The following is a 24,267-nucleotide window of genomic DNA, read 5'->3' as shown; positions in this document are numbered from 1 at the left end:
ATAAACAAAAAAAGAGCAGAGACATAATTCACTCAACTAATAGGCAGTAAATCACTTGAGATAGAATCATGGAATCATGGAATCATGGAATGTGGCATGAAGTGATTGTGGGTATTCTGTATCTGAAAGGGAGAAATAGGAGAATTTTCTAAAGAGTTCATATGTGTTGCAGAGAAAGAGTCAAAAAAAAAACGACCCGCAGAAATGTTGAGGATAGAGCTGCCATCAGCTAAAATGTGGAAGAGGAGGAAAAGAACAGAGTTTTGGGGAAGGATGGAGTGTTATATCCCTTGAGAGGCATATTATAATGGGACAAGTCTGACAAATCTATTAGAGAGCCGGGTACAGAGGTGAAGGTTTTAATATGTTGCCTTCAAAGAGGTAAACAAGGATAAAAGGCATCAAATTATTATTCCTGGAGGTCTCAAGGAAAAATGAGTACATTGTGCTTCTTCCATGAAAGGTAGAAATGAAAGAATGAAGGGCATGTTAAGAGAAACATACTGAAAATAAATAACCCAAAATCAAGAAACAGCAAAAATGTCAAAATACACATTTTGTAAGCAGAAGATCCCCAGACAGTAGGGAATTTTCCTTTTGATAGATTTCTCTTTACTTATAGTAATATGACTAGTATATATCAGATCCTCAAATGAAAATAATGTGAAATACCCATAATTTGAATTCACTAAAGAATTATAGCCAATTATAAAACATTAAAATCCCATTTTATCTCTAAACCTTTTTATAAATATGAATTTATTTTCACTAAACATGTTGGAGAAAGCAGTTTGTTTAATGCATACTACAATTTCACTTTCCATTCTATTTTGATGGTTATTTCAGAATTTTCTCAGAATAGATTTCAAAATGAAAAGTAATTGTAGAAAAACTTATATATCCAATTTTTTCTGCCTTCACTGTATCACTGTCATCACTGTCATCCCATTGATCTTCGATTTACTCGAGCAGGCGCCAGTAATATTTCTATACTCCCAGCCTTGAGATTTTAGCAGCCTCTTCTTACTTGTCTTTTCCCAATGATTGGAGGCTCTTTCAGGGTCAGGGGAATGAGAACTATTGTCGTTACTGTATTTGGCATATTGAATATGCCACGGGGAGCTTGCCAACCTCTGCCCGTGCGGGCGGAATACTCTCACTAGCTTGCCGGCCTCTCCGAGAGGCATAAGGCATTATTTTCTGCCTTGAAAATAATTTTAAATTTAATCATTTAACCAAAAATAAAAAAGTATCGATGGCACTATACATCCTGCATCATGACCTATTTCTTCTAGAAAAAGAACAAAAACCTACAAGGCTACGAATAAACACAAATGCAACTTTACAAAAGCAATATAATAATGAATAAAAAGTAATCCCAAATCAACATATCATCTAATTCAAATAAGATAAAGTTAAATCTGAGATTTGAAATAGTCATGCACACCAATAAAGGCCAGCATTTTTCCAGTCAAGAGTAATAACTAGAGTATCTGAAAGTAGTAATAAAGAAATTATACGGTAGAGCAAACCTTTTTTGTAGTATATTATTTATACTCCAAAAGACAATTATTTGGGTTGTTAAAGAGTCTGACCAATACAATTACTTAGAATGAAACTTTAATAATTGGTGTCCAGTATTAGCTTTAGAGAATAGGCAATAAAAGAAGACTGTATAAAAAGAACGCCTGTTGCCTTGCATGTGGTCTATGTGGGTTAGATCCCTTGTACAGCAAGGAATAATCCCTGAGCACAGAGTCAGAAGTATCCCTGGCACCACACATGACCCCTAAGTACTTTGAGGAGTAATTCCTGAGTGCAGAGTCAGGAGTAAGTCAGGTGTAGCCACAAAACCAAAAAAGGATATTGCTGAAGGTCAGACAAAGATGACTTACCATTCATTTCCTTGTGAAGGGTTTTCTAGTAGTACTCGAATTATATACAATAAGCAGCTTAATAATTTGAGAGAAAAATTGAACAGACGTATTCTTAGACCTTTAAAAAAACAACAAAATTTTTAGTTTTCATTGAACTTAGTTCACAAAAGAATTGTCCAAAAAAATCAATGTAAAAGGCAACACTTAAATTGTAATTAGAAATAACAATAGCAAAAGGTTTTCGATAGTTGAATTTTAATCACCTGAATATTCCAAAACTGAGATTGACAGAACACATGAACTGTCAATGAGTCAATATTAAACTTAAGAGTAATTCAGGGCTTGAGTATTAGAAGTCACAAAAATCATGTCCATTCAACACTATCACAAATAATCTCAGGAATTTAGGCATTTTATAATTTCCTTACATGTAAAATAAATTTTAGCTAGTTTGAAAATCTAATTGCTTACAAATTAACTGGATAAGTTATAAAACTTGAATCCTCCAAATGGCTTGTAAATTTGATTATAGAAAACGTAGAGTCATATATGGAACTGAGAATTACACATCTAATTAGTAAGCATATTATATCCTCAAAAAGCAATCATTATAGTACATGCTGTGAACACACACACACACACACACACAAAGACACACTATTTTCATTTGACCGGATAACCTCAGTTAAACACCAAAGAAATCTTTAAACTTTTGTGGAAATTAACACTACTATGTAAACATTTTTATTTTTTAATCTTTTTTTTCAGGTGCTGTGATATACAACAGTCAACCATAGTTTCAAGCATACTCTATGACTTGTATCTCTCTTTATAGCTATGTAGGTGACAGCTTATGAAGGTTGTCCTACATAATAATAGTCTTTAAAAAAGAGCAATTAAGACTAAACAAAACATGCTGACTTAATGGAAGCTTTCTTTTTCCCACCATTACAAGGTGGACTCTGAATTATGAGAAAGATCTTCCTATAATCATTAGTTAGTAAAATCTAGAAATGAAATGCCTTCTTTTTTTTCACTTAATATGTGAGTGCACTTGAGAAGGTAATATTTTTTAGCAGTAAAAAAATTAATGCTTACTAATTGTGCAATCTCTCCAGGCTTTTCCATTAAAAGGCAAGCTACATTTTATGGGTTAATTTCTCTCTAATGTCTTTTAAACTACTAATGCAATCTCCATTGTTTTATGGAACCGGGCCATTCAAATGACCTCCTAGTAAAAGGTGACTACTGGAGTAATATTAAAATACCAAATCCATCTTCTCTTGTCTGGAGAGAGAGATGGATGCGATTGTTAAAATCAAGAAAAGTCTCTAATAATCTCTGACAGGTATCTTTTTAAATTCTAATCAAAAAGGTGAGGGAAGTGTCAATTTTTATCAGCCTTACACAGTTAGCTAATTTATCCATTACATCTCTAACCAGGAGCAACGATTGGAGAGCACAGTGGAAGAGTACAGCTTCATCTCTGGAACTTTGGGTCAGACAGCACCAAACACCCCCCCAAACTATCTTTCCCTCTGAAGATAGCTTCAAAGATCAAAATATATGCTATAGTTAGTATTTGAATAATGATTCAGACTTCTGCCTCTGAACCTTGTAACAACACAACTTAATTCAAATAACCCCAAGAGGGCTCAAGAGTCAAAATGCAACACAACTTAATTCAAATAACCCCAAGAGGACTCAAGAGTCAAAATGAAGAGAGAACAAAGTCTGCAACAACGAATAGAGAGCTCTCTGTTGTGTGTTATTTTAAGAAACACTAATATGAAAAATGCAAAATAATTCAGTATATATATGGCCTTGAAGACATTTGCAACATGAGACAATTAGCGCCATTCTCACATAAGACCAGTGACTAAATCAAATTTTTATGTTTATTTTGGTTCTGGGGCCAGATACAGCTGTGCTAAGTATCTCCTTTTAGCTGTGCTAAGATCCCTCCTGCCCAGAAATCACTCCGAGGGAATCCGGGGACCATGTAGAGTGCCAAGAAAGAACCTGGGTCAACCATACACAAACAAGCACTCTACTTCTTACTCTCTCTGCAGTCCCTGTTTGCAGGGATTGGTGCAGTCTGACCCAGATGCACCAATGACCTAAAGATGAAGCTGTGCTCTTTCATTGTGCTCTCCAACCACTACTCCTGGTTAAAGATCTAATGGGTGAATTAGCTGCATGTGTAAGGTTAATAACAGTTGACACTTCTCTCAGAATTATTAATTTCACATCTCCTTGAAGTTCCAATGCTTTCTAAGATCATCAGAAAACAAAAATCCTTTAAATGTTAAACACTGAATGGAGCTCTACACTTCTTGGTTCAAAATTTCCAGTCAAAAATGCACAATCCATGCACATCAAAAAAATACCAATATGCTTTTTGCTATAAGGTATTAATGGGAAATAATGTATTCTTATCCACTAAATCAGGTAATTATTTTCCAGTATGTTCAGGATCATCAAAATAGGTTTTACATGTCCCTCAAAGGTAAAATAAGGGAGCACTTATTTATATTATTTTCCTCAATGGTTGCACTCTTCCAGAAGGTCCCATGAGAAATCCACTATTGATGTAGTATTTGGACAAAGCTATTCAAGAAAACTTATCACCACCAGATATGACATGTATGTTCTTTAAACTTAGCAAGATAGACAAAACCATTGATTTTATTCCTCTATACAAAAAGCATTTCTCAAAAGGTTTGTTGAGTTCTACATATTTTTTACTTAAATGTCACTTACAACCTTAAAGATAGATAACTTACTTGACCTCTGGTTTTTGATAAAAAATAACTTTAGTCTCTCTTTAAATGTGTTTTCATTCATATAAAATTCAACTTGTACCCTGAAAACACAAAATAAAACATAATTAGTCCAGAGACTAACAACTAGAAAATATTACTGAATAATTTAATTGAATGTGTTACATTGAATTCTCACTACAGGAAACAAGAATTGAATAAAGTAGAGCACTTGCAGAAAAGAAATACTACTTTCATTCAGAATTATTTAAGCTAAAGCTAGTGTATCCATGACATGAAAGAATAGAAAAAGGGAGAGGAGAAGAAAAAGGAGGAAGAGGAGGAGGAAAAGTAAGAAAAAGGAGAAAGAGGAGAAACAATTTCATAATTTAAAAAATATTATGAATTCAAATACCATATGCATTTAATATTTTTACTAGTGAATTTGAAAAGTTGTATGAATAATTCAAAATAGCAAGTATGCATAAGTTTTAATATGTGTCCATGATATAATTTTGAATGAATAGTTTTCCAAATTCTGTTTATCATAAGAACCAAAAGGATACTTGCAAAATCCACTACAGAAATTCATTCCAAATATACTGTCACTGTCACTGTCCTCCCGTTGTTCATCAATTTGCTTGCGCAGGCCCAGTAACGTCTCCATCGTGAGAATTCTTGTTACTGTGTTTTGTGTTTCACGGGTAGCTTGCCAGGCTTTTCCGTGCGGGTGAGATACTCTCGGTAGCTTGTCGGGCTCTCCGAGAGGGACAGAGGAATGAAACCCGGGTCGACCCGGCTGGCTGTGCACAAGGCAAATGCCCTACCGCTGTGCTATCACTCCAACCCCCAACTATACTATCACTGTCACTGTGCTCCCATTGTTCATCGAATTGCTTGTGCGGGCCCAATAACATCTCCATCATGAAACTTTGTTGTTACTGTGTTTGGCATATCGAATACGTCACGGGGAGCTTGCCAGGCTTTGCCATGCGGGTGAGATACTCTCGGTAGCTTGCTGGGCTCTCCAAGAGGGGCGGAGGAATGGAACTCGGATCGGCCATGTTGGCTGCTTGCAAGGCAACGCCCTACCCGCTGTGCTATGGCTCCAGTCCCAACTATACTATATCACAAATTAAAAGAATATCCTTAACATATAATATTCACAACAGCCCTCATTCCATCTTGAGTCTGATTTAGATAAAGTATTATTTATTTATTTATGGCCATGCTAAACTATGCATGCTTAGTAAAGGAATTCTAATAGCAAGTGAATGTTAAAGTCGCCATAGGTAGGTTAGGAACAAAACAAATTAATTGAACATTATAAACTTTATCAGTACAAAATATTATCAACAATCTAAAAAAACAGTAGCATTCCAATCACTGCTTGTGCTTCCTAGCAAATTCTAAAAAAATTATATCTCACGTGATTAATATTTTCAAAAGAGTAAGTGAGCAGCAGAATTGTGTACATAAAGACTGGTTAATGATCATCATTTGAAATTTTAAAATAGTTTCAAATATATTTATTGTAAGATGAAAAAATCACTTCACATAAACAACAAAATCTTCACTTTGTTCTTCACTTTTGTTTTTTATTACAAGAATATACATGGGAAATAAAACTGGAAGAAAAAAATGACATAAGAAGTTCATGAATTAGAGAAATGTCACCTCCTATGTATCACTGTATCACTATCATCCCATTGTTCATCGACTCGCTCAAGAGGGCACCAGTAACATCTCCACACCCTGAGTAACGTCCCAGCCCTAATATTTTAGCAGCGTCTCCTTACTCATTCTTCCCAACGGTGCCATACTGGAGGCTCTTTCGGGTCAGGGGAATGAGACCATTATTGTTATTGTTTTTGGCATATTGCATACACCACAGGGAGCGTCCCAAGCTCTGTTGTGCAGACGGGATACTCTCAGTAGCTTGCCAGGCTCTCCAAGAGGGACAGAGAATGTATATAAGAGAATACAAGCAAGTATGCTAAAACCAAACACATGTGTGCTGCTTTAGGTATATCCATGGGCTAGACTATAAGAGAACGCACGACTGCAAATGTGTATTCTAAATATATATATATATTTTTTAAATCATTAATATTTGAGAGTAGTTTAAGGAATTAGCTTACATGCTGCTGAGGCTCTGAACCTGGTTAGAACCTTTGGCGAGGGTCCACTGAGCACCTCCAGGTGTGGTACCTAAGCACAGAGCTAGGAGTATCTCCAGAAACTTGCCCTTGGGAACCACAAGGTATGGGACCCACACAAGACAAAAAAAGAGAATATTCCAGGGATGGAGATATAGTTCAAGGGGTAAAGTGAAAGCTTTGCTTGCAGGAGAGCTGGGTTTCATCCCAGGAAAGCATGGTCCTCTGAGCACCAAGCCAAGAGCAGTCCATCAGCCCTGTCCAGTGTAGCTCCACAAAAAAATATAAAAGGAGCGATAGCACAGCGGTAGGGTGTTTGCCTTGCACGCAGCCAACATGGCTGACCCGAGTTCGATTCCTCCGCCCCTCTTGGAGAGCCCGGCAAGCTACTGAGAGTATCTCGCCCGCACGGCAGGGCCTGGCAAGCTCCCTGTGACGTATTCGATATGCCAAACACACTAACAACAAAGTCTCCACAAAAAAATAAAGAAAAAAATTTTTTATTCACATTTATAAATATTTTGATCTCTTTTCATTATTTTTTAAAGTTTACTTTCCTCTTTACTTTGTTCTTCTGAATTATTTTCATCTCACAGAAAAAAAGGGGGGGAAAGACAGAAAACAAGATTTTATTTACCTGCAAATTTCTCTAAAAATAAGCCATGAAAATAGCAGATTATTGTCTAACAACTCAAGTATACATGTTGAGTATACATGCACATCCATTCAAAAATCAACATGCTCAGGGACCAAAGATATAGTAGTGGGGTTAAAAGTTATTTTATTTCAATGTGTCCAACATGTTTCTTGTGATATTTATTTCTGAATATCGTGTTGTTTTGGTTATCAACTTAGAAAATTTCTGCCCTGACATTTACCCTTTTTTTAAAATTTTCATTAGTGAAACACCATGAGGTAGAGTTGTAGACTTACAAATTTTTGTGCTTGGGTTTCAGTTATACAATGATCCAGTAACCATCCCTCTACCAGTGCCCATTCTCCAACATTTACATTTTTCTTTAAATTTTTGTTAGTGAAACAGCATGAGGTACTATTGTAGACTCACAAATTTTTGTGCTTGGGTTTCAATTGTACAATGATCAAACACCCATCCCTCCACCAGTGCCCATTTTCCACCACAACGGGGTCCCAGTATCCCTCCCACCCCCCATTCCTCCATCCCACCCTGCCTCTGTGGTAGGGTATTCCCTTTTGTTCTCTCTCTCCTTTGGGGTGTTGTGGTTTGCAAAAGAGACATTGAGTGGCAATCATGTTTGGTCTATAGTCTACTTTCAGTATGATTCTCCCATCCTGAGAGGATCCTCCCAACACCCTTTATTTGGTGCTCCTTTCTCTATCTGAGTTCCCTTTTCCCCTAGAAAGTGTGGCTGATGACCGTATTGAATTTTTTCATACGTAGTGACTTTCACAATTATTTAGTGGATTTTCTGGATAAACATGCACTTGTAAATCTGCAATATTTCTATTTGGATACATTATTCTTACCTCATTAAATTTACTGGTACTCTTTGAGGGGTAAAAAAATCTACTGTAGTGAACATTCTTTTGGTTTTGTTTTATAGGCCATAGCTAATAGCGCTCAGAGATTACTCCTGGGATCTGTGCTTCGGTATACTACTGGTGGTGCTGAGAGTACCATATCAGGCAAGGGGTATCAGGAGAATGAGGCATATGGGGTATCAGGGATTGAGCCTGAGTCAGTCAGCTACATGCAAGGGAAGCACCTTGCACTCTGTACTATCTCTCCATTCCATGTGATAAACATTTCTGGGTGGTGGGGATGGAGCCAGTAGTCACACCCAGAGGTGCTCAGAGGCTTTTTCTCAGAAACAACCTCTAGCCATATTCAGGATGAAGAGATGATGCTGGATATTGAACCAGAGCCAAAGCTGTTTGGAAAACAATCACCTTCTCCCTGTATTATGTCTTGACTCCCTGTGGCACAATTTCTTAGAAAAGCAGAACTCTTGCACTTTAGTACTAATTATATTGTTGGTACCAGGAATGAAATAAATATTTACATCTTGCTAAAAATCACAGCAGGCATTGAAGGTTGCTAAGAGTTATCAAAAATCTATTTTGCATCTATCAAGCTGATAGCTATTATTTTTAACTTATTTATCTAGAGAATTATTGTATTTTTTCTGTTAAACATTTATTTTTCTTAATTCTTGGATGAATTATCTTTGTAAATGCAAACCACTTGGTTACTTACTCCGAATTAACTTTTCTCTATTTTCAGAGAAGTTTCTTCTGTAGTTCTAACTATAGCTTGGTGTCTATCTTCCTTAAATTGTTCTTATATCTTCAATTACAAATTTTAAAAATCCAAAGTTTTTTGGCTCTGTAACAATGTTAGTGAGATTGCTTTTTAAACCAATTTGTCCTAACAATAAGAATGGCCTTATTAGTAATTTTTCATTATTATTTTTGTCCTCTAAATCTGTAACTCAGATAAATTAGCTTAATAAAAAATAATGAAAAACCTTGTCAAAATTGAGTTTTCTTTATTCTTAAAATCCTTATTCAGTAACTTTAAAGTAGGTTTCACTTATTTAACAACAATATCAATAGTTCTGCCCTGAACTTTCAATACATGGTTCTTTCAACAACAATATGAGTTTTCTGAAATATCTTTAGGATGCTCAACTTTTATAGAGATTTTCTTTAGAAGTTCAAAGCAGATACAGATCATCGTCAAATTAAAAAATTCCCCTATTTGTACTTGTTGCCATTCTCTTTCTGCTTTGCATGAGGCTGTGATTTAGTCATGGTGCCCATGTATAAATGCTGAGTTACTAGGCTCTCAAAAGATAAAGTTTCTGCTGCGCATCCTACATCAGAGGGTATATCTAGTGGAAACATTAAAGTTTTATTTTGTATTTATTCATTTTTGGTTACCCTTTAGAAAATCTACTTGCTGGCAAATTTATATGTTCAGATCCCACTTCAATTCCCACCTCTAAGAACTTCCTTGCTCACCTATGCGATTAAGGGATAGCATCCTTCTAGGACCTAGAAGGCCTCTGGCTCCAATGAGTAAGGAAAGTACATACGCCTTCCATCAACAGTTTCCAAAGTTCTCTTACACTATTGTCACCACTACCAACTAAATTGGGTTTGGGTTTAAAAGAATTTGCAAGGTAATGTACTATGCTACACCAATGTACCTACATTTGCTCTAGCCATTGTTAGTAACAGAATGACATCTATTGGAAGAAAGATTTTAAAGCATTAAGCCCTGGTATGGGCTGGAGTGACGGCATAGCGGAAGGGCATTGCCTTGCATGCGGCCAACCCGGGTTCAATTCCTCCATCCCTCTCAGAGAGCCCGGCAAGCCACCCAGAGTATCCTGCCCACACGGCACAGCCTGGCAAGCTCCCCGTGCCGTATTCAATATACCAAAAACAGTAACAATAAGTCTCACAATGAGACATTACTGGTGCCTACTCGAGTAAATCGATGAACAACAGGAGGACAGTGGTACAGTGCTAAGCCCTGGTATCTCACTATGTGAATTTATTTGATAATAGATGATAGGAGAAATCCTTACTAAGTTAAGATGAAGTCATACTGGAATAAGATGCCCCGTAATCCAGGATGATCGGTGTCTTAGTAAGAGTGAAGTTAGAACACAGACACAGAGGCAAAACAGTCTTGTGAAGACAGAGATATAAACTGGAGTGAAGCAGCCATACCTCAAGAGCAATGTGAGTACCAGACAATGAAAAGGCTAGACATGAAATCTCCAGAGATTTAGGGAATAAGAAAGCCCTACCATACAATTTGGTTTCAAACTTCTCTATAGCGCTGAGTGACAGGAAGACTGAAGGGAGCAAGCCAATGGAAAGGGAAATTGGTATAGTAGTAGAATAATATTTGCATTTTTGTGGTAGTCAAAGCATCAATACTACAAACAATGCCAATCGTGTTACCTCAGTAACAAAGATTAAAATAAAAAAATAAAAAGTCAGTTAGATGTTCAAGTTGAGAAAATATAAACAAAAACCAAAAGTCTATTCTCCAGAGTCAACAAATGTCTTTTCCAGGTTCCTGGAATATGCTACTTTGTTAAGGCAAACCTAAGAAAGAAAGACATTTTTCTATGTCTTTCTATGTCTTTCTAAGCACTTCTCGGTCATATTTGCATACATTCAAATGCAAGTTCCACAAAAACAGAGTCCAGACTGAACTTTGCTAACAACTATATCTTAATCATCTCTTCTCTTACTTGGGACCCATTAACCATTACTAGATGGATGCTAAATGAAGTGTTGGAGAAATTTTGAATTCTTTCCTTATGGAGTCTGAATCAACAGTGTGCTAAGAGATAGAAATATTTTCAGATTCTTAGATTATAAATATTTAAGGATGTAAAACGAGTGTATAGTGAGATGAATCCTTGGAGACTCTTCGCTTATGCCAACTTGATACCTGTACTTTGTGACAAACAATCCCCACAGGATTAAATTGTTTCCAGTGTTTTTCAATTTATTTATTTAGATATATTCCTGCTCTAATTAATACTTAGAAAAAACATGCACTACTGTCATCATTACTATCACTTGGGTAAAGACAGGCATTCGTTTCTTTTATTGACTAAGATTTTAGTTATTTCAAATTGAAACTTGGAAGTTGTTAACATTGGCATATCACACACATAATTCTACTACCACCCCCTTCACCAGTGTATCTATCTCCCTCCTCCAAGGACATGCATATCTCTCCCTTTCAACATTTCTGTCTCTTGCCTTCTATAATGCAGTTGACTTTTGGGTTATTAGGCAAGTTCTAGGTCATTCGTGAAATATTACAAAAGAGCTCTGCAAACATCAGGCCTACACAGAGTAATGTTTGTTTAGCTTTGCCCTTTGGTTATTGAGCTAAACTAGTTACTTTTCCATTTCCAAAAAGTCATCCTACTTTCTGGAACTAAATTACTTAACAGAGCAACCATCTGAATAGAGCCTTGTAAAAAATAAATGAAATAACCCTACTATTAATCTCAAAATATAATTTAACTCAGTCTAAATATTCTGTTTTTCTTTTTTTAAATTAAATCACTGTGAGATAAACAGTTACAAGGGTATCCATAATTGGGTTTCAGTCATACAATGTCCCAACATCCATCCCTTCATCACAGTGCATTTCCCACCACCAATGTCCTCAGTTTCCTTCCAGCCTCCCCACCCCCACCCAATCTATCTCTGCAGCAGACACTTCCACTCCCTCTCTCTCTCCTTCTCTCTCTCTCTCTCTCTCTCTCTCTCTCTCTCTCTCTCTCTCTCTCTCTCTCTCTCTCTCTCTCCTCTTTTGGTCATTATGGTTTGCAATGTAGATACTGAGAGGTTATCATGTTTGTTCCTTTACCAACTTTTACCATGCAGTTCTTATTGACAGTGCAGAGTGACCATTTCCAACTACTTTTTCATAGTGGTTCATTCTCTATCCCAAACTGCCTTCTCCCCTAGCACTTGACACAGGCTTCCAACCGTGTACCAATCCTCTTGGCTCTTGTTTCTACTGTCCTTGGATATTAGTCCTTTTTTTTTCTACATCTCAGAAATGAATGCAATCATTCTGTCTGTCCCTCTCCTTCTGACTCATTTCACAGAGCACAATATGCTCCATGCCCATTCATTTATAAGCAAATTTCATGACTTCATTTTTTTCTAACAGCTGCATAATATTCCATTTTGTAGATTTATCATAGTTTCTTAAATCAGTCATCTGTTCTTGGGAACTCAGACTGTTTCCAGATTATAGCTATTATGAATATTGCTGTAATAAACAAAGAAGTGCACATGGCATTTCTGCTGTAGGTTTTTGGGCCCCAGGATTATATTCCCAGAAGTGGTATTGCTGGGTCATATGAAAGCTCAATTTCTACCTAGAGTAATCTTAAGGCATTTTCCTGACTTCTTTTTGCCCATTAAATTATGTTCATAATTACTTAAGTTTAACTTTCATATCTATTAATTTTAGAACAAATCTAAAAGGATAATTTTAATTGGAACATCTCATAAGGAAATAGATTAATTTTGATGACTTGCATTTGCATTCTTTGCATTTCTAAAATAGCATTTTTGATAATGTCAGTTTTGGAAAGGAAACCCACTTACTATAAGCACATATGATAATCACATGTCCTTATATAAACATACAATGCTTACATATATGAAATACAAATATATCTATTTTATATACTATATATGTAACAATTTAGCTATATCTATTGCAATATCAAGGTAATGAGTGAAGATATGGGGTGCTAATTACTCAAGTATCTTATTTAATTACAGACAATGTTGATAATTTGATTGTTCTTCAATAATTTATTTAGGGTCTTGATATTCATTGGTAATCATGGGTTATAAGTAACTCAAAATACACACTCTGGTTTTTATGAAAAAGCACACTGCAAGAGCACGTGTTCAGTTTTCCAAAGTTAAAAGACTCAAGTCAAGAACAAGTCAAGAACAAGAACATGTTCAAGTTTACTCAGTTAAAAGACTCAAGTCCTGATATGCATGTTCAGTTGAAGGGTCTACTCCCTGCATTTCCTTATTTTATTTAAAATATTAATAAAGTTAAGTATGCAGGTATGCTTTTTCACCTTGAAATTGCAAAGCAATGTTGTCTCCTCATGCTCCGCCCTAAATGAGGGAAGGCAGATCTGACTCAAAACATCAGAATAATGAAAAAAAAAACTTGCAACTAATAGTCTACCTATTTTATTTTTATTCTGTTTAAGTATATAATAATGAGTAGAAAAGATCCACATCATTTAGCCTCATAATAAATTGTGTTTAGTATTGTGCAGATCAGCACAACTAGTAAGACATAGCTTTACCACGATCCTTTTTTAATTGTAACTGGTAAGGAAAGAAAAAGTGCATGCTTCAAGACTACTTTCATCTTTCTTCTTTACCTTAACACTACTCCACAGATAAGCATGCAAACCTCAAAGATGAAATGCATGCATGCACAGATGCATCAGTAATCTGTATACACACATACAGGTATACACAAAGCTTATAATTATAGAGCTATTACCAAGAAAAGATGCTTAGTCATATACTATAATTGGAGGCAGCACAGTCCTAATAAACTACCAGTCAAAATTCATAATGAATTAACAGACATATATTTATATCAATATGCAACAAAAGCAGGGTGACAGATCAGTAGGAAAAGACAAACTATTCAATAAATTAACTGTACTGATAACTTTCAAAAGGAAAACTAAAAAGTGGACCCCTCTATTATCATATTGATTAAATCATCATGAGACACATTAAAAAAACTTTTAAACATTTATTGATAATAAGTGGTGGGTACTTTGGGGGGGAACTTAGAATAGTCAAAGAGTATTTAAGGTAAAAGAAAGAATCGCCATAAAATCAGAATAAAATGTTTGCCTAGTAAATCTCATTTTGAAAAATTAAGCCATAGTTTCAGCATCTTATTACAGCTCAATTTGTAAACTTATGTTCTAAAAAGGAATAAAAACAACTTCACACTGGCCAGAAATATTTTTATACAGAACAATAATCCCAGCACCTTATCATGGCTCAATTTATAAACTTATGTTCTGAAAAGAATAAAAAGAACTTACAACTGGCCAAAAATATTTTCATATAAAACAAGTTAAGAATATATATAAAAATGAATTATTGAGAAAAAATCAAAAAACAAAAACAAAAATACAGTGAAATGATTTCTCATAAACATTTGTTTGAAAAGCAACTATTAAAACAATACTAAAGGTTGGAAAGGATGTTAATCAGAGGGTTTTTTCATGTATTGATGTAATTTTTCAAAAGCTGGTATAATGGCTTTTATAAATAACTCTAATATCCAAAAATCTCTTTCGAAGTGAACATTCCACAACAGAGAAACTTACACAGATAAACTAGAATATGGGTACAAGAATATTCAAAAAAAAATCTGCACAGAGAAAATCCTAATATGGAAAATGGGTAAATGTGATGTATAGCCAGTTTATTAATTTTTCTGCAATAGTTCATTGCAGAAATATGCTGCAATTTACATACTTTCCATGGAACACTGACATCCAGTCAAATCAAATTCAAAAAGATCCAAAATTAAATAATCACTTATTTGGGATACAATACAATGTTTAACTATATTCTTAGAAAAAAATTTAAACATGAACCAAAAACCAGGATTACTGATTATATTTATGAGGAATGTGGGAAATATATAATCATATTTAACTGCAATTGATAATAAATAGCTCTTTGTTGATGTCAAAATATTAATAACAACCTATTGCTAAATTAAGGAATAAATGGATGAAATTAGAGTCTATCCACAGAATAATAAGGAGTGTGCCACAAACTATAAACTACAACTAATTCTGCGGCCCATGGAGACAAAATTAAATTCTCAAATATTTCATATTTATAAGAGAATGGAATAACAGTGACTTCGGTGTGAAATTTGAGAAGAAATTTCCATCTTTAATAAAACAGGCAAGAAAATCAAAACATTAAGACGAGGAGGAATTTAGTAGGGGATCTTATAGAATAGGAATGGCAATACTGACAAAAAAAAAGATATACACAAGGAATTACTTCTTTGATGTTAGAAATGCAGATGAGTAGGGAAAGTAAGTGTGGGAAAGTACAGTACATTCAGGGAAGCATAACAGATAAGTGCAGCAAATGGAAAATTAAGGAAGATGAAATAAGGCAGAAAATTGAAAGAATTTGAATAAAAGCTAAGAAATAGAATCAGTGACAATAACAGTATCAAGAGGTCTCACTTATGGAAAATGCCCAGCATTAGACTCAGAACAAAAAGGTATTACCTCATTTAATTTTCAAAGCAAACCTCTTAAGCTATTATTAATAGATCTAGCAACATTTTGCAGATCAGAGGACAGAAATATTAGCCCACAGTCACACAAATCATCAGTGGAGCACAGAGTACCCACAGCCAAATGAGACTAATAACAAAGACCACAGGCACATAATATGTAACGGGGGTAACCCTATTGATTTGTAAGGTTTATAAATCAAATCAACTAATTCTTACTGAATTTTTTCTTATTATAAAATAGACTGAAACGTTATAAAATGTACTGCCTTGGATGAATATTTATTTTAGTAACTTACTGAATAATATTGATTTATAAAAGGTAAAAATGTCTAGCAAGTTCAGCTACGATGAATTCAATCATTTCCTAAGATCTAGCTTGGAGCACATCTAAATTCAATGGGAGATGTTCAACAGTAGCTGGAGAGTCTCATTTGTCTGCTTTGGGTTCTGCTCAGCAACCACTTTGCCTGAGGTTCCACTTATCTCAGAACATACCATAATACAAACTCCTGCTTCTAGAAAATCCAACCAGACACTGACAATGCATACGAATCTAATCAAGCAACGTGTTGGTAACGCAAGCAATTCATTGGGATTAAACTAACCAATGTACAGATAATGGAAAATTACCTTACCACCAAAAAAATAAAAGTTTTCAAAGCATATCAGGATTTGGGGTCTGAAAATACAGTAGAACAGGCGTCTTAAGAGCCCTCATCAAATGAAAAATCTAAATATTTTTTCAATATTAAAATACTGAATTTGCATATACACAAACATATAATCGTATATATCTTTTTAACTTGTATATATATAAGCTTGTAGAAATAAGGAAAATCGTTATAAGTCAGGAAAGATCAGAAAATAAGAAGCCAGGAAAAGTGATTTCCCATTGAAACCGCTACTCTGGTGCTATCTGCCAATATCTGCGGACTGGTATTTGGACACTTGCCGTAGAAGTGTCCTGAAAAGAGAGCCAAAAAATGCCCCACAAAGAAGCAGTGTTCTTGAAAAGTAACATCTGTGCAGTAGCTAAGGAAATTCATGACAGCAGAAGAGGTTGAACACACTGGGCCATATTGGCCATGCGGCTGCTGAAATCTAAGGAAAGACATAGACACCAAGACAGACTGTATTGGTCTTCTAGAGCTGCGATAACAAAACACAATTTAGAGAATGGGCAGCTTATGCCAGCATTTCTCCGCTAAGAGCTAGAAAACCTCTCTGTGGGTCCCCAAGAGTTCAAAGCAGTCATAGGTTAAAATCACATAAATGGGGATCCACAGCACAAGATTAAGAAGCCAACTAGAAATGGAAACAAGGTCAGAAACGAGCCACAGTCAAAAAAAGGTTGAAAAATACTCTTTTTTTTTATTAGTGAAACACCATGAGATACAGTTGTAGATTTACAATTTTTTGTGCTTGGATTTCGATTATACAATGATCAGATACCCATCCCTCCACCAGTGCCCATTTTCCACCACCATGGATAATATCCCCCCACCCCCATCCCCCCATCCCCCCCTGCCTCTGTGGCAGGGCAATCCCCTGTGTTGTCTCTCTCCTTTTGGGTGTTGTGGTCTGCAAAAGAGGCATTGAGTGGCAAACATGTTCAGTCCAGAGTCTACTTTCGACATGCATCTCCCCTCCTGGGAGGATCCTCCAAAAACCTTCTATTTGGTGCTCCCTTCGCTATCTGAGCTGCCCAGTCCTCTAGAATGCCCGGCTGGCCACTAAGCTATGGAGTAATCCTCCTAGTGCTGATCTCAGCTATTCTTGGGTATTAATCTCATATTTTGTTACTTTATATCCCCCAAATGAATGCAATCTTTCCATGTCTATCCCTCTCTTTCTGACTCATTTTGCTTAGCATGATACTTTCCATGTTGTACCACTTGTATATAAATTTCATGACTTCATCTTTTCTAACAGCTACATAGTACTCCATTGTGTAGATATACCAAAGTTTCTTTACCCAGTCATCTGTTCTTGGGCATTCAGGTTTCTTCCAGTTTCTGGCTATTGTAAAAAGTGCTGCAATGAACAAACAAGTGCAGAGGTCACTTCGACTATACATTTTTGCCTCTCTGGGATATATTCCCAGGAGTGGTATTGCTGGGTCAAATGGGAGCTCAATTTCTAATTTTTTGAGAATCGTCCATACTGTTTTCCAGAAGGGCTGAACCAGTCGACATTCCCACAAACAGTGAAGGAGTGTCCCTTTCTCGCCACATCCGCGCCAACATCTGTTGCTTTTGTTCTTTTGAATGTGGGCCAGTCTCTGAGGTGTGAGATGGTAACTCATTGTGGTTTTGATCTGCATCTCCCTGATGATTAATGATGTAGAGCATTTTCTCATGTGCTTTTTTGCCATTCGAATTCCTTCTTTGAGAAAGTTTCTGTTCATTTAATTGTCACATTTTTGGATGGGGTTGGATGTTTTCTTCTTGCGGAGTTTAACCAGTATTTTGTATATCCTGGATATCAACCCCTTGTCAGATGTATATTCGGCGAATATGCTATCCCATTCTGTAGACTGTCTTTGTATTTTGGTCACTGTTTCTTTGGAGGTGCAGAAGCTTCTTAGTTTAAAGCCGGTTTTCTCCCTTGATCTGCGCGGAACTGGCACAGAGGCCCAGCTCTGGGCAACAAATCTGAACAGCTCCTATTCCAACAAGGTACAGCCCGCCCCCAAGGGCCTGGGACCCTCTCTGGGCATGCACAGCTAGCTCCATCTACTAGAAAGCCGGTTTTCTCCCCTGATCTGCGCGGGACGGGCACGGAGGCCCAGCTCTGGGCAACAAAGCTGAACGGCTCCTATTCCAACCAGGTACAGCCAGCCCCCAAGGGCCTGGGACCCTCTCTAGGCATGCACAGCTAAATCCATCTCCGAGAAAGCCAGTTTTCTCCCCTGATCTGCGTGGGACGGGCACAGAGGCCCAGCTCTGGGCAACCAAGCTGAACGGCTCCTATTCCAACCAGGTACAGCCCGCCCCCAAGGGCCTGGGACCCTCTCTGGGCATGTGCAGCTAGCTCCATCTCCTAGAAAGCCGGTTTTCTCCCCTGATCTGCATGGGATGGGCCGGAGGCCCAGCTCTGGGCAACAAAGCTGAACGGCTCCTATTCCAACAAGGTACAGCCCGCCCCCAAGGGCCTGGGACCCTCTCTGGGCATGCACAGCTAGCTCCATCTTCTAGAAAGCCGGTTTTCTCCCCTGATCTGCACGGGACGGGCACGGACGCCCCGCTCTGGGCAACAAAGCTGAATGGCTCCTATTACAACCAGGTACAGCCTGCCCCCAAGGGCCTGGGACCCTCTCTGGGCATGCGCAGCTAGCTCCATCTCCTAGAAAGCTGGTTTTCTCCCCTGATCTGCGCGCAATGGGCATGGAGGCACAGCTCTGGGCAACAAAGTTGAACGGCTCCTCATACCAACGAGGAGACATTCCCAACTCCTCACCCAGTGCCAGGGACTGTTTCTGGAGCCGTGGCCGCTAATGCGGCCGCGAAATATTTTCCCACTACATATGCCATAGGAACCATAAGCTACCTTCTTAGATGGAAACTTCTCTAGTTTAGCTCAGCCACTAGAAACACAGTAGCCAATAACTCATAAGCCTATCTTAACTCACACTGCATATCAAGCAGAATAGTAACAGTGAACATGAAGGACTAAACCACACTTGTCACAATGGTAAAGCAATGCAAAAGCCCACCAAACTTTCTTATTGAAGAGTCTAGCCCAGATGACACCAACAGTACTGTAGTGTTAGACAACCTCTCTGACAAGAAATTCAGAAAGGACTTACTTAGGATGCTTAGGGAACTAAAAGAAACAATGGAAAGCAATGCCAATAAAAGACAAGAGCATTTGAAGGCAGAAATGAGGAAAAGGAAATCGAAAATGTCAGACCTGAAAAATCTCGCAGGCAAATTGAAAAACTCAGTGGAAGGCCTCAGCAGCAGAGTAAGAGCTGCTGAGAACAGAATCAGTGAGCTCGAAGATGAAGTTCAGAGACTCTCCAGAAAAGAGCAGAAAATGGAAAAGAGACTCACAATTCGGAAACAGATGGCAAGAGAAGATCGTGATGAAGCCAAGAGGGATCACATAAGAATTATTGGAGTCCCAGAGGTACAGGAAGAAAACCTTGATGAAGAAGAAACTGTCAAAGACATCATTGCTACAAAGTTTCCAGAGCTGAAGAAAACTTGTGACCACATTCAGGAGGCCCAAAGGGTACCAGCTAGAAGAAATCCGAATAAAAATACCCCAAGACACATTCTGATCAAAATGACCAAAACCTTAGACAGAGACAAAATTCTGAAAGCAACAAGATCGAAGAAAGAAATCTCTTACAAAGGAGCATCCTTAAAATTCACAGCTGATTTTTCTGATGAAACCCTCAGGGCCCGAAAACAGTGGTGGGACATAGTGAAAAAACTCAATGAAATAAATGCCTCCCCAAAATTACTTTACCCAGCGAGACTCTCATTCATAACAGAAGGAACAACACACAGTTTCACAGACAAACAACAGCTCACGAACTTCATAGACTCAAAACCATGGTTACAAGAACAACTAAATGGGTTACTTTAAGGCAAGAAAGGCCCCTCAAATACACCAAATTTCAACAGAGCAATGGGACAAAATCCCATAACAATAATCTCTCTCAATGTCAATGGGCTAAACGCACCAATTAAAAGACATAGAGTGGCAGGATGGATTAGAAAATTGACCCAACATTCTGATGCCTGCAAGAAACACATCTCAATAGTCAAAGCAAACACAGACTCAGAGTCAAAGGATGGAAAACAATCCTACAGGCAAACAGCTCCCAGAAAAAAGCTGGGGTAGCCATCCTAATATCAGACCACATCGATTTCAGAGTGAAGAAGGTCATAAGAGACAGTGAAGGCCATTTCTTATTGATCAAAGGATCTGAACAACAGGAAGAACTTACAATAATAAACGTATATGCACCTAATGAGAGACCAGCAAAGTATTTAAAACAACTACTCATAGATTTGGAAAAAGACATCAATAGCAACACAATACTAGTGGGAGACTTCAACACCGCTTTGTCACCTCTTGATAGATCAACCAGATTCAAGCTTAGCAAGGACATACTTCATCTGAGGGAAACAATGGAAGAAAGGGACTTATTAGATATATACAGGACACTTCATCCACAAAAAGCTGAAAAATACTCTTAAAGAACAAATTTCCCCTCCCTCCATGGTTCTGGAGACTGCAAGTTCAAGATAAAGGAGTAACTAAGGATTGCTCTCTGCATTGAGTGATGGACTTGCCAGCTGATGTTCACAGGCATTTCACTGGTGTCCTATACTCCCAGGTCTGTGTACAAGCTTCCTCTTTTTAGTATGACAGCAAATAGATGAGGTTTGGGCACACCCTAATGATTCATTCAATGGAATTATCTTTTTAAAGGCTCTGTCTACTAACAAGTGAAATACTGGGCAGCAGAACTTTCAGGAATGAATCTGGGAAGATCAATTCAGTCCATAATACTCAAAATAAGCCTTAAATCCACTGACTCCAACATATCACCTCTTGTTCTTGCTTAAATCTACTCACCTTCTTCGTTAACCCTGTGGGGTTGCCACCTTTATGTGGTGCTAAACAGAAATTACATATCAGTTCTCTTCTAACTTATCTAATCAGCTAATTAAGGGGAATTGAACACTTCCTCTAAGAATCACTTTCTTTACTTGATTGCCTGGTCAACACATCCTTCTGGTTTTCTTCCAGTTTATTCATCTGAGTATCCTCGGTTCTTTGGTGCTGAAAACAAGCCATCTTTTATATTTATATTCAGTGCATAATCCTTTGTAGGCCCAAGATTGCCAATTTTTTAAATCTAAGTTTACAATAGTACTGAAGTCATTATTTTAAAAATTGACAATTTTATGTCCTGGCCTATCCAAAACTCATATATTCAACTGCTTCCCCAACTTTTCTACTTAAATCTCTAATGAACATCTAAATTTTGGCTAAATCTATATTCCTAATTTTCTTCCTTCTCTTTGTCTGAACTGATATCAAAAAAAATTTCTCTGGTGCTTCAGATAAAAGCCATGCAGTTATTCCTGAATCCTCTTTTAACATAAAGACCCATTAATATCACTCTCTAGGACCCTATAATAGTAGGACTTTGTTAGCAGAATACAAAGAAAAATGCTCATAATGAACATATTCTGTCAATACTAACATGGATTAACTATATTTAATCATGTTAAACATAGTTAATCTAGATTTAATATAAATATTTTATATTATTATTATATTATCTATATTTAATATTAAATTATATTATCTACATTTAATATTAAATATAGTTAAGCTATAATTAATATAACTATATTTAATCTTGTCTTCAAGATAAACTTTATTTTCAAGACCAGGCACGGAAAAAGCAAAGTGAAACAAAATTTTAAGAGATAAATAGAAATACTGAGCCTAAAGCAAGTGCCATCAATCGTCAAAAATAGCTGCAAAATATTTCACACCAATGAGAGCACTGCAATGTGCAAAAATCTTCTATTCTAAGACATGACCTTTAATTAGATATAACTGCAAAAACTGACAGATTGGATCCCTAGTGTGAGTGATGTATAGTGGCAGAGGGAAGTATTGGATAGGAAATAACCACCCACTTTCTGCTTCCTATCATCCTATTGTGTCTGAGAAATGAGATACTCAATCTAACTGCTGATTTTCCCTAAAGCTAGTCTCTTCAATGATGGCATCTGGGATTCTATAAAATATCAGAATAGTTCAAGGGAGAATAAAGTTTATCATTGAACAGTTTTTTTAAATTAATTAATTAATTAATTTTTAAATAGTGAGGCACCATGAGGTACAGTTGTAGACTTACACATTTTTGTGCTTGGGTTTCGATTATACAATGGTCAAACACCCATCCCTCTACCAGTGCGCATTTCCCACCATCACGGATCCCAGCATCCCCTCCCCCCCATCCCCCATCCCACCCTGCCTCTGTGGCAGGGCACTTCCCTCTCTCTCCTTTTGAGTGCCATGGTCATTGCACAGTTTTTTGATCTTTAGAATTAAATATCTAATAAGGAAACATAATTTTTCTTTGTAATTGCCCCCACCAAGTTATAGGGGATGCTCACTAATCTGTAAGAAATTAAAAATTACTCAGCAATAGTTACTTCTCACAACCGTTAGCATCCAAAGTTGACAACTATCAACACGCAGAGGCTGGCAATCTGTGGTTACTGCCATCTGGCATCAATGCTGGGAAACAGAAACTCCCAAATAACCTTGCTCCAAAAGGAAGAACACATTTGTTAATTTGAAACTGCATGCTTCTGGTTTGTTATGGATGATATGAATCCTCTAACGTACCATAATTCCTCATTATTCCCTCAATCTTGATTCTTTAAAAAGCCACTGGGCTTTCAAATCTGTGCATCACTACCCTTCACTAACAATATTCAGTATAACCTTTAAAAAATTATGAAGATGGGACCAGGACAGACAGTTCAGGAGTTAAGGTGCAAATCTTGCATACATCTGACCTGTTTTGATCCCTAGCACTGCAAGGCTCTGTAGTGTACTGTATACATTTAGCACTGTGTACTCAGGCCCCCACCAGCCCCACTTACCAGGCCATGACTGGCTGAGAATTGCTAGGATGCTAAAAGTTGCCAGGCCCATGCCCAGGAAAATAGAGGAATCCATAATGAACTAAAGTTTATTTCAACTTTCTTTCTGGTTTTCCTCTACTTCCTTCAGGTCTTATATTTTAATACCACCTGAATCCCCTTCACCAAAGCATTAGTTAAGTGTCATGTCTGTAGTTAACACACTCTATTCCTTGTATTAAACTACTTATCACAATATAACAGGATTGCTTCTTTTGGGGGTGGCAGGAAAAGGAGGTGAAACAAACCCACTCTGAGCTTAGGGATCACTCCCGAAGGTGCTCAGGAGCCTCGATGATATGCCAAGATGGAACAGAGGTCAGATGCATGTAAGGAAAGCTTCCTAGCCCTTTTATTGTCTCTCCAATTCCAGAATTACTTCGTTCGTGTCTAGAGCCTTGAAATGGACCTTGGATATCAAATAACTAATTCTATGATGTATAAGACAGAGAATACAGAAATATAAACATACAACATTAAAAAATATCTATCAGAAATTTGGTCTTTTTACATTTGGAAAGAGTATTCTCACTGAACAAAGAAGAAACAGCTTAGCTTACTGCTTGCTATAATAGTCAGCAAAATTAGACCGAAACAGACAGGAAGCTGGACGATGCATACCAGATGGAATGCATCGTTAATTACATCGAACTATAAGCCTTGTCAAGAGTTGATATGAGGGCATGTCTCTGGCTGTGTGTCCCTCCAAAGCTGCCAGTAATGGTTTTCTTAGTTCTAAAGTTCTGAGAGCAGGCTTGCTCTTCAAGCCTTTGTTCTCTTTGAACACATCTCTCTCTTGCTTGTCTCAATGTTTCTTTATTTGCCTATTTCCACTCTAGAGAGTCTGTGTTCTCTCTCAAATGTGTTTTTTCCCTCTCTCCCCTCACATCTTTCTAAATAAAGTCTTAA

General features: G+C 37.1%; 1 protein-coding gene across 2 annotated transcripts in view; it reads right to left on the bottom strand.

Moving 5' to 3' along the window:
- KCNT2 (potassium sodium-activated channel subfamily T member 2) overlaps nucleotides 1–24,267 on the bottom strand; it is a 436,080-nt gene that overhangs the window by 306,084 nt on the left and 105,729 nt on the right. For both annotated transcript variants that reach the window (XM_056110603.1, XM_056110604.1), the window contains exons 2-3: nucleotides 4,664–4,743; nucleotides 1,896–1,995 (exon numbers count right to left, since the gene is read on the bottom strand). In XM_056110603.1, the coding sequence (XP_055966578.1) occupies nucleotides 1,896–1,995; nucleotides 4,664–4,743 (180 nt within the window). The remainder of the gene's footprint in view (nucleotides 1–1,895; nucleotides 1,996–4,663; nucleotides 4,744–24,267) is intronic.

This window comes from Sorex fumeus, unplaced genomic scaffold, assembly GCF_029834395.1.
Source record: "Sorex fumeus unplaced genomic scaffold, SorFum_2.1 ptg000010l, whole genome shotgun sequence".
Classification (NCBI taxonomy): Eukaryota; Metazoa; Chordata; class Mammalia; order Eulipotyphla; family Soricidae; genus Sorex; species Sorex fumeus.
This window is presented reverse-complemented; position numbering and strand designations above follow the sequence as displayed.